This window comes from Elephantulus edwardii, unplaced genomic scaffold (genome assembly GCF_000299155.1).
Source record: "Elephantulus edwardii isolate Elephantulus edwardi_28Jun2011 unplaced genomic scaffold, EleEdw1.0 scaffold00202, whole genome shotgun sequence".
NCBI classification, from domain to species: domain Eukaryota; kingdom Metazoa; phylum Chordata; class Mammalia; order Macroscelidea; family Macroscelididae; genus Elephantulus; species Elephantulus edwardii.
Window position 1 is genome coordinate 982226 of NW_006399952.1, and position 9989 is coordinate 992214.

Genomic DNA, 9989 nt, shown 5'->3' on the forward strand with positions numbered 1-9989 from the left:
GCATAGGGTTGCTATGAGTCGGAAACGACTCGACGGCACATAACAACAAAAACAACAACAACACAACTTGTTTCTCCATGGTTGTTGTAATAATTGACTCAGTGGCATAAAAAAAAAACAAACCCAAAACACAATTTGTCCTGTATTTAAACAAATGCTGCCATTCACTATTGATCAAGAAGAAATTTGCTACACAAATGAAAGGTGAAAAGAAGCCCAAGATGAGTAAGGTGTTCTAAACCTACTTGTTAGTGTGTGTCATTGAGTCAACACCGGCCCACAGCTGAGCCTCCAGTGAGATATTGGAGGCAGTAAATTGCATAGGAGTAGACTGCCCATCCTTCTCCATGGACACAGCTTATAGATTCTAGCCATTTGCTTACTTTGAACACCTATAAAAATATAAAAGCTCTAAAAGTAAGTCTCAAAAAAACTCATCACCTACTTAGCACTCTGGCATGTATTTCAAGGCCTACTGTAAGATAAGCTATTTTCTTAATGGGGTTTAGAATCAGCCAGGAATAGTACACCATTGACACAAATGGATTCAGATGTTCAAATACAGGCAAAAGGAATATTACCTGTATATTTAAAGTTGTGTAAATTGAAGTTAGAGTATTGAATTCTCTCATCTCATTGCCACTGAATTGGAACCAACTCATAGCTGACTATCCATTGGGTTTCTGAGGCTAAATTGTAAGGGGACAGGGATTGTTCATCTTTCTCCCTAGGAACCACTGGTAGATCCAAACCACCAAACAGGCAAACCAGCAGAAAGTAACTGGCCAGCAGAGTAACTTCCTACATACTATACTACCAGAGCTCCATAAGTATTGAATAGAAAGCCACAGTATTTATTAAAATGTACTTATTTCAATTTATACTTAAATGTTACACATTGAGTTACCATGAGTTGAGATTAATTTAAGACAACTGTTTTTTCTTTGTAGACATATTTAAATTTATATGTAAAATACATACATACATGATGCCATCAAACCTGTTAAGTGACAGTAGAAATAATAGACTATGTCTCTGCAGCCTTGGCTTGCTTTACTCTATATAAAAATTCTCTCTCTCTCTCTCTCTCTCTCTCTCTATATATATATATATATACATGTGTGTGTGTGTGTGTATATGTATAAAAGACGTGATCCAAGCCATGGTCTTTCAATTGCTTCCTAAGCACCAGAAAGTGGAAAATGTATAATGATGACAAAAGAAGAGAATCTATGTTTTTGAACTGTAGCACTGGAGAAGAGTTCTGAATATCCCCTGGACTCCCCAAAGAATAAATAAGTCTGTTTTGAAAGAAGTATAGTTAGGATGGTCCTTTCAGGCAAAGATAGTTAAACTTTTTCTCAATTGCTTTAGGCTTATTGTCAGGAGGGGCCAAATCTTTGGAAAATGACATTGCAAAAGGAGCAGATGTAACATGTGGGTAGCCGAGTCTGATTTGTACCTGCTTCATAAAGGAGAACATTCCCCATCAATCATATCCACAGTACTGAAATAGCTTCAAAGTCAGACATGCCATCCTCCATGCTCCTGAATCTTTTTCTATTAATCATTGGGTCTGATGTTCATTGCAAGACTCACAGACTTTACTCAGTTGTAGGATTTATTAGGGAAATTGGCTGGTTAGTGGGGAGGCAAAGAATATTACACAATGCAAATACAGGTTTAGCCCAGCAGTCCTACGTCAGATTAACAGATTAACAGCAAGACATAATTCCTCAATTAGTGAAAGACAACTTCTCAGACAACCAGTGAAAATCTAGGTTCAGTTGAGCAGCACTGATACAAGAAGCCTCTGGCTTCCTCAATCATCCAGCAAACCTTAGATCAGTTATGTCAGTTTTTCGTTCAATCTTCTGTTGTTGTTGTTAAGTGCCATTGAGTCATAGGCAACTATAGTGACCCTACGAACAATAGACCTGGACATTTGTATAGCTTTCATCTTTTTTTCCAGGTTCATAGGGTTTCCAGAGGCAAGCTATTTCAGAAGTGGATGCCACTCCTGCTTCCAAGCTTGTTTTAATCAGGGAGCTCCACCAAACACTGTCCACCATGGGTAACCATTCTCACATTTGTCACATCATTGTCACAGTGTCCAGCTTCACAGCAACCACGAGTTACTTCTCTGTACAGCAAGTGGACAGGCCAGGGCTATATGACTTAGAAGAATGTTCACCAAAACCAATTAAAGATGGGCCCAAGGGCCACGGATTAGAGTCACCCACCTTTGCCTTGGTAGCATTGCTTTCTGCCCACTAGGCCACCTGAACTCTCTCTATGCTGGTGGTATTGTTGTTAAGTGCTGAGGAGTCATAGGTAACTCACAGCAATCATCCAGCAAGCAAAATCTTTAATTGTGCCCTTGATCTCCAGGGTTCCTCTGGTTACACCCTGCTACAGTTTCTTCACAGCAATGCCACAGTCTTTTCACCACCTCTTTCCACCACTGTCATCACAGATTCTCAGTGTGGAAAGCACCCTTTTATATTGGTCCCACAGCTGTTAATAATTTTCAAGACCATGGGTCCATAGTTGAGGTAGCTGGGGGCCAACACAATAGATAGAAAAACCAATTTTCAAGGGTTCTGACACCCTAGACATAATACTAGAAAAGACAGAGAATCACAGAAAGAGAGGAGACCTCTGATAAGATGGGTTGATACAGTAAATGTTATAATGGGCTTGGGTATATCTGGGATTGTGAGGACAGGGAAGGCTAGAGAAAGCTCATTGTAACTTGCTCTATAAACATATCTACCAGACAATTGTGTTAGTTCAACTCTTATATTAACAAATGAGTGGCAAGTCATGTTCAATAAAATATGATTTAAATAAGATTTATTATTCAATCCAATCCCTTCTTAGTGAAATTTTTTCTTATTTTATACTGGTTTATTTACTGAAATTATGGCAAGTATCTTTTACTAAGGAGCAGAATCATCTGCTCATTTCACAAGTTTAAATATCAGTCAGATTATGTCTAATATAGATTTCTCTAGCTCAAAAGTTAAAAAACATGAATGCCCTTTACATTAGGATATTTTTGGTAGTTTTCTTAGAGTACTATTTATATAAACTGAATTAAAGATGATATATATCCAATAAATATATTTTTAAATAACTTTACTCCAGTAGAAAGAGCTCTGATGGCATAGTGTTTAAAACACTAAATTGGCCCCCAAAATGTCAGTAGTTTGCACCTACCATCAGCTTTTTGGAGAAAGAAATGAGAGTCTAGTTCTGTAATATTTATAGCTAAGGATAGCATATTGGACAATTCTATCTTGTTTTAGTGAATTTGGTTTTATTATCTTTTTTAGAATTTTATCTCATTAATAAATACACTTGGCTTACAAGCTCACAGTAACAAAAGTATAGATACAATTTCTTAAACATCTAGAAAATGCTGTTATTTTAAGTTTTTGGTGTGAATTAACCCATTTATATGCCCATTTTATATATGAAGATGCTCAAACTCAGTGAATTTAAAATATTGTTGACTTTCGAGTAGCCATTTATTGAAAAAAAAAAATCCAGTGTTAAACCTCACATCTGCAACCTCACTCCAGGCTCCATGCCCTCATCGGGACCAATTTGCTTCAGTCTTCTAAACATTCACTTTTCTCTTCATAAATGAGGAAAGAATTATTGACTTCATAGTTCATTGTCCTTCATCATCTTTCAATTATCCAGGATCTATTTTCCAATTTCATGATTATTCATGCCTCTTCTTTCTCTTTCTTTTTCATGCCATCTGCTTTTTATACAGCCAATGGTTTATTAGTTAATTCCTTAGATCATGAAATTAGAAAGGATTGAAGTTTGAAAACAGTGAATATTCTTATTAAAAATGCTGAAGAAATCTAAAGTAAAATAAGGTGATTGTGTGTACACACTCAGAGACACACACCCACCACTTCCTAGCTTCTAGGTAAATATTAACAAATAGTAATTTGTTTAATCCTCATAGCAACCCCATGTGGTAGGCATTGGTTTTTATCTTTATTTTGCAAAAGGAGAAAATGACATTCAGGAGAGACAAAGTGGCTTACCTACAGTTAGACAATGATTAGCTGTTAGTGTTACATTCTTATACAAGCATTCTGTCTGGCTTCAGAGACAGGCTAGATCTTAGCAAAGGTAGACGATTATTGACTGGGAATTTATTAGCATAAACTCTTCTCAGATTATGAAATTTACTCTCTCAGCTTTGTATTGTGCACAAATAGTGGCAGTATTTTTACCATTATATTATAATCACTGAATAATATATTTACCTTTTGCAAGGTAGTGAGTTGAGCTGCCAACCCCACAGGCTGGAAGTTCAAATCCATCAGCTGCTCTTTGAGAGAAAGATAGGCATTCTTCTATGTGATTTACAGTTCCTAAAACCCATTTAAGTGTGAGGTATGAGTTGGTTCCAACTGGGTGGCAAAGAGTTTGAAGTATTTTACATTGTTGTTGTTATTATAGATTGCCTTCAACTTGAGCATGACTCATAACGACCCCATGAACAAAAGGCCTGAAGCCCCTCTACAACTATCAACATTTACCAAAGTTCATACAACTTCTGGAGGCGTGTTGTTTAGGAAGTGGATGCCACTCCTGCTTCCAAACCTGCCATAATATGTTATTGTTGTTATGTGCCTGCGACGTAGAGTGACACTATGTACAGCAGCTCTGAACCGTTCCCTATCCTGAGCCATTCTCACTAATTCACCAATGCCCATCACCCTTACCCAGTGCTCTAGTGCAGTATTCAGAGTCTCTTCTAACATCCATTTTGGTCTTTTCTTCTTCTTCCTTCTTAGTAATGACTTTTTGCATTCTTCATGAATATATTTTTTATATCTTCCCACAGCTTATCTGGTCTTCGTTCACTAGCATTCAAGGCCTCAAAACTATTCTTGAGTTGGTTTTTAAATTCATGGGAGGTACGCCCGCACCTTGGGGCAGAGAGTTCTCTTTCCAAGGAGGCCTGTTAATTTTACATATCCTCTCCTTCTGCACGGGAGGGCTCTGCCGCAAATATGCTCCGCCAGATCTTCAGTCAAGCCAAGAAGCACCCAAGCTTGATACCTCTCTTTGTATTCATTGGAGCTGGAGGTACTGGAGCAGCCTTGTATGTCATGCGTCTGGCTTTATTTAATCCAGATGTCTGTTGGGACAGAAAGAATAACCCAGAACCATGGAACAAACTAGGCCCCAATGATCAATACAAGTTTTACTCAGTGAATGTGGATTATAGCAAACTGAAGAAAGAAGGCCCTGACTTCTAAATGAAATTTTTTTAAAAGCCACTTAGAATGAAGGTCTTCCAGAAGCCATCCGCACAATTTCTCACTTAACAAAGATATGTTTCTTCCCTAAATGCACGAAACCACATCAGTGTATCATGTTGGAATTTACACTGAATAATAAATAAAGTAAAACTTGAAAAAAAATTCATGGGAGATAAACTCAGGGTCAAATTTTTATTCTTGTGGGTATGATTTAAACCTTCTTTAGTTTTAATTTGAAATTGCATATGGGCAGTTGATGGTCTTTTTCACAATCAGCACCTGGCCTGGTTTGTACTGCTGATGTTGAACTTCTCTAATGGTTCCTTCTACAGATGTAATCGTTCTGATTCCTGTGCATCCCATCAGGTGAAATCCAAGTGTACTGCCTGCATTTATGTTTCTTATAAATGGTATTTTATATGAATAAGTAATTGTACAAAATTCTATCATTCTATCCCCAGCCCCATATCTGTCACCAAGTGTGTATTTTCTGACTACTGGTCCTTCTTCCTGATTCCCAACTTTTGCATTCCAGTCAACCGTTTTTATTAAAGCATGTTGGTTACATGTTCAATCGATTTCTGATTGCAACATTTTATAGAAATCATCTATTTACTCCTCTTTGGCTCTGGTTATAGGTGCATAAATATGAATGATAGTAGTATTAACAGGTCTTCCTTGTATGAGTTTGGGTATATCCTGTCACTGACAACACTGTATTTCAAGATGGAACTAGAAATGGCCTTTTTAACTATGAAAGCAACCCCATTTTTCCTCACCTTTTCACCTCCAGCATAATAGTTCATATGAGCTTGCCAATCCATCTTATTTCACTAGTACTCAATATGTCAATATTTATGCGTTCCATTTCTTTCTTTATAATGTCCAGTGTTCCTACATTCATGCTTGTCACATTCCACATATCAATTGTTAATTTCTTCTTACCACAATTTCTGCTCCTTTGTGTTTCCAAATTTAAGGGCTCGACTACCCTTGCCGTGTCTGTTAGTCTACTCTAAGCATGCTCTGCCATACATAGGGTTTTCAAAGGCCACTTTTATTTCAGAAGTGGATGGCCAACCCTTCTTCCTAGTCTGTCATAATTTAGATGTTCACTGTTAGAAGAATATCTGACAGATAACATTATGATTTCAATTTTAACACTAAGGTGCACCTGATTCAGGCCATGGTCTTTCCAATTACCTCCTGTGCATCTGAGAGCTGACCAACTAATAATGATAACAAAAGAATTGATGCTTTTGAATGGTGGTGTTGGAGAAGGGTACTGAATATTAGATTCACTTTCAAAAGAACAAACAGCTCTTGGAGAAGTTACAGCTAAAGTGCTCCTTGGAAGTAAGGGGTGATTAAGCTTTGTCTAACATGCTTTGGTCATGTTGTTAGGAGAGGCTATTTCTTGAAAAAGGAAATCATCACTGGAAGGGTGCAAAGTTAGTTAAGGAGAAAAAACCTTAACTTCAACAATGGACTCAAGTATGTCAGAGTTGAGTACGGCACGGAATAGGACAAAGTTCTGATCTGTTGTTCTTAGGGTCACTGTGAGTTGTACTAGACAGAAGCAACAATAACAATCCCTAGAGTCAACCTGAGCTCATGCTCTTATTATTATGTGCCGTTGAGTCGCCTGCAGCTCATAGTGCCCCTATGTACAACAGCTCTGAAGCCTGACCTGTCCTGAGCCAGTCTCACTGACTCTTACATACCTTCCCCCTACTAAGTATTTATTTTAAAAATAAAGGAATGAAATTAGGTGTGTGTGTGTGGGGGGGGGGGAAACAGAGAAATGTTATCACAATTAAAAATATTCTTCTGGATTTTCATATAAAAAGAATAAATATCTCTCAATTATTCACTAGAAATTAACTCTGATGATGTTTAATGAATCAGAAGGTATATAATATTTTGCCACACTCCTCGACCATTTTTCCCTGTCTCAGGAATTTCCTTGGTTATTGCTGATATTTTACCTATTATGGTATTCATAACAACAACAAAAATAGCCAATCTTCTCTTCATAGCTTTCGAAGGGAATCAATTTATTGCCATAGCAACTAACATTTGCAAAACATATCAACTCAGGGGGAAAAAAAAGATATAAATTTAAACTTGGAAGTGAATGTTCTTTGAGAAATAAGATAAATGATCCTGTTTTTCAAAAAGGAACAAAGATAAGCCTCTTTCTGTGTCTAGCAGGTTTTTCAAGCGAATATAGCCTATTGGATATAGGAACCCAAATTGGATATAGGTTCTGAGTAAAGGAAGGAAACAAAAATGATATCCAAGTATGAAGTAAATGGGTAGATAGTGGTCCCTGCTCTTCCCCTATGCCTACTTGACCCTATGCCTTCCTTCCTTATCTCATCCTTCTGACTATGGGAATACAATCACCGGAATCAACTCCTAATAAATTGGGAGGGAAATACTAGTCAAATTACTCACAGTGCTGGTTATGTGACACCAAGTCAGAAACAACTCATAACTGGCCCTCCAACAGGTTTTCAGAAGTTATAAATCCCATGAGGGATTGCCCATCTTCACTTACCTTTTGTTTCTATCAATTGATAATTTGTAGCATAAAGGCTGAACAATGAATAAGAATGACAGAAGAAGAATCAATACTTTTGAACTGTGGTGCTAGAAAAGAGTATTAAACATACTATTGGCTGGCTAAGAGAACAAACAGGTCTGTCTTAAAGAGGCTCAAACCAACTTGCTCCTTGGAGGCAAGGAGTTTGAAGCTCCATCTCATATACATTGGGCATGTTGCCTGGAGAGAGACTTGGTCCTTGGAGAAGGATATTATGCTTCAAAGGGTGGAGGGAAAGTGCAGGGGAGGAAGATATTGCATGAGATGGATTGATATAGTGACTAAGGTAATGGAGATAGGTGTGTCAGAGACCGTGAAATTCACTTAGAGCAGAATTCTGAGTTTTTGTGTATCGGGTCGCTGAGTCGCAAGTGACTTGACAGCACATAACAACAGTCGTAAATCTACTTTTTTTGTGACTACTTAAATAAAGTTGTCTTTCTCACTACAACATGAGTTTCATGAGAGACTGCCTGTTTTCACTTTAATGCTGTATGTCATCATGTCATCTGAAATAACAGTTGACTCTCCAGCAGGTTTTCAAAGGCTACAAATTGTATGAAAGGAAATTGTTCATCTTTCTCCCACGGAACAGGCGGATTTGAGCTTCCAGAGAGACGCCACCCTTCCGTTAGCAGTGCCACTTCCTACCTTGTAGAGATCCTCAGCAATATTTCCATGGCAAATGAAGCTTTCCTTTCTTCTTCTTGTTCTTCATGAAAGGCAGAATGTCAGTAGAGGTGGTTCTGCTACATGTTTGAGTACTATGGTCTAGTTATATAACTTTGAGCTTAGGTTGGAAGTGTTTATACCAGGATGGAAATGAGATTCCAAAAGTAATGTTACTCATCTCTCAACTGGCCTCTTAATAAGAACGGATGGCTTAACTGTGCTCTCTTGAGAGTAATCACTTCATGGTGACACGTGCTAGAGATTCCCTTGCATGACGACTCCATCACTAGACTGAATAATTCCATTAACCACCAGTTACCTCCGACGTTTCTCTCTCACTTAAGAAAGTCTATTTGCAATAAAGTGCCAATGACTTTATTGTAAGAAGAACTTTAGGTTTGATTTCGTTTATAAGAAAATATAATGCATTCACCAACAATGACACTTTACAGAAATAAGTCATTCATGTCACATAATATAATTGATGGTGATGTATAGCTTTGCAAATCACAATGATTTCAACAAGAATGAAGTCTAGATGTGAGCTTCTAGGGAATCAATTGGAAAAGTAAGAACTTTTTTGAGAAAGTAGTTTGAGGTCTCTTTCAATACACAATTACTCCAGGATGCTCCTAACATGTTATACTACAGGGTCTTTCAGCTGAATTCTTATTTTCTATAAGAAAATAACTTCTTTGGAAGTTTAGACAACTGAAAGAACAAAACTTAATGGAAATTTTAAGAGACAAGCAATGAAAAGATATGATTTAGTTTTTTTATTCCTCTTGCATCCCACCTCGCTGAAAGCTCAAAATTCAGAGAGAGCCTATTTGACTGAGCATGCCCACCTAGTTTGGAAAGGACGTGCCATTTTGGTGTATAGTCCCACTCAGACTATGTAGTAGGTGAGAGGAAATTCTTACGTGGAAATCAATGTGATGCTGGTAAATGAAAGCGGAATGAATCTAGCGAAGCATCATAAGGAAGTCTAAGTTTAGCATTGTTGTTGTTGTTGTTAGATGCCATGTGGTCAATTAGGACTCAGAACAGCCGAATGAACAACAAATCTGAACCTTGCCCTATCCAATACCATCCTCACTATCTCTGATTTGCTGGTGCCCACTGTTACTGTCATAGTGTCAATACATCTTGCTGAGGGTTTTCTCTCTATTTTCTCTCTTTTTTCTGACCCTCCATATATTTTAATAAAGACTCGCTGGCTCCTCCTGACCACATGCCCAAAGTATGGGAGACAAAATTCCACAATCCTTGTCTATAAAGAGCACCCTGATTGCACTCTTCTGTTGTTGTAGTTAAGTGCTGGCAAGTCGTACATGACTCATAGTGACCCTATGAACAAAAGACCTGAACACTTGTATAACTTTCCTTGTTTCTCCAAGTTCATAGAG

General features: G+C 37.7%; 1 protein-coding gene across 1 annotated transcript; it reads left to right on the forward strand.

Annotated features, from left to right (window-relative positions):
- The first annotated feature begins 5035 nt into the window (after positions 1-5035).
- LOC102875471 (NADH dehydrogenase [ubiquinone] 1 alpha subcomplex subunit 4-like) lies at positions 5036-5351 on the forward strand. The gene has a single exon (XM_006897145.1). It carries the CDS (start codon positions 5049-5051, stop codon positions 5295-5297), a length of 249 nt encoding a protein of 82 aa, XP_006897207.1. The 5' UTR covers positions 5036-5048; the 3' UTR covers positions 5298-5351.
- Positions 5352-9989: the final 4638 nt, after the last annotated feature.

Excerpts from the sequence above, each read along its gene's own strand:
- LOC102875471 (XM_006897145.1), top strand. The coding sequence starts at position 5,049 with ATGCTCCGCCAGATCTTCAGTCAAGCCAAGAAGCACCCAAGCTTGATA.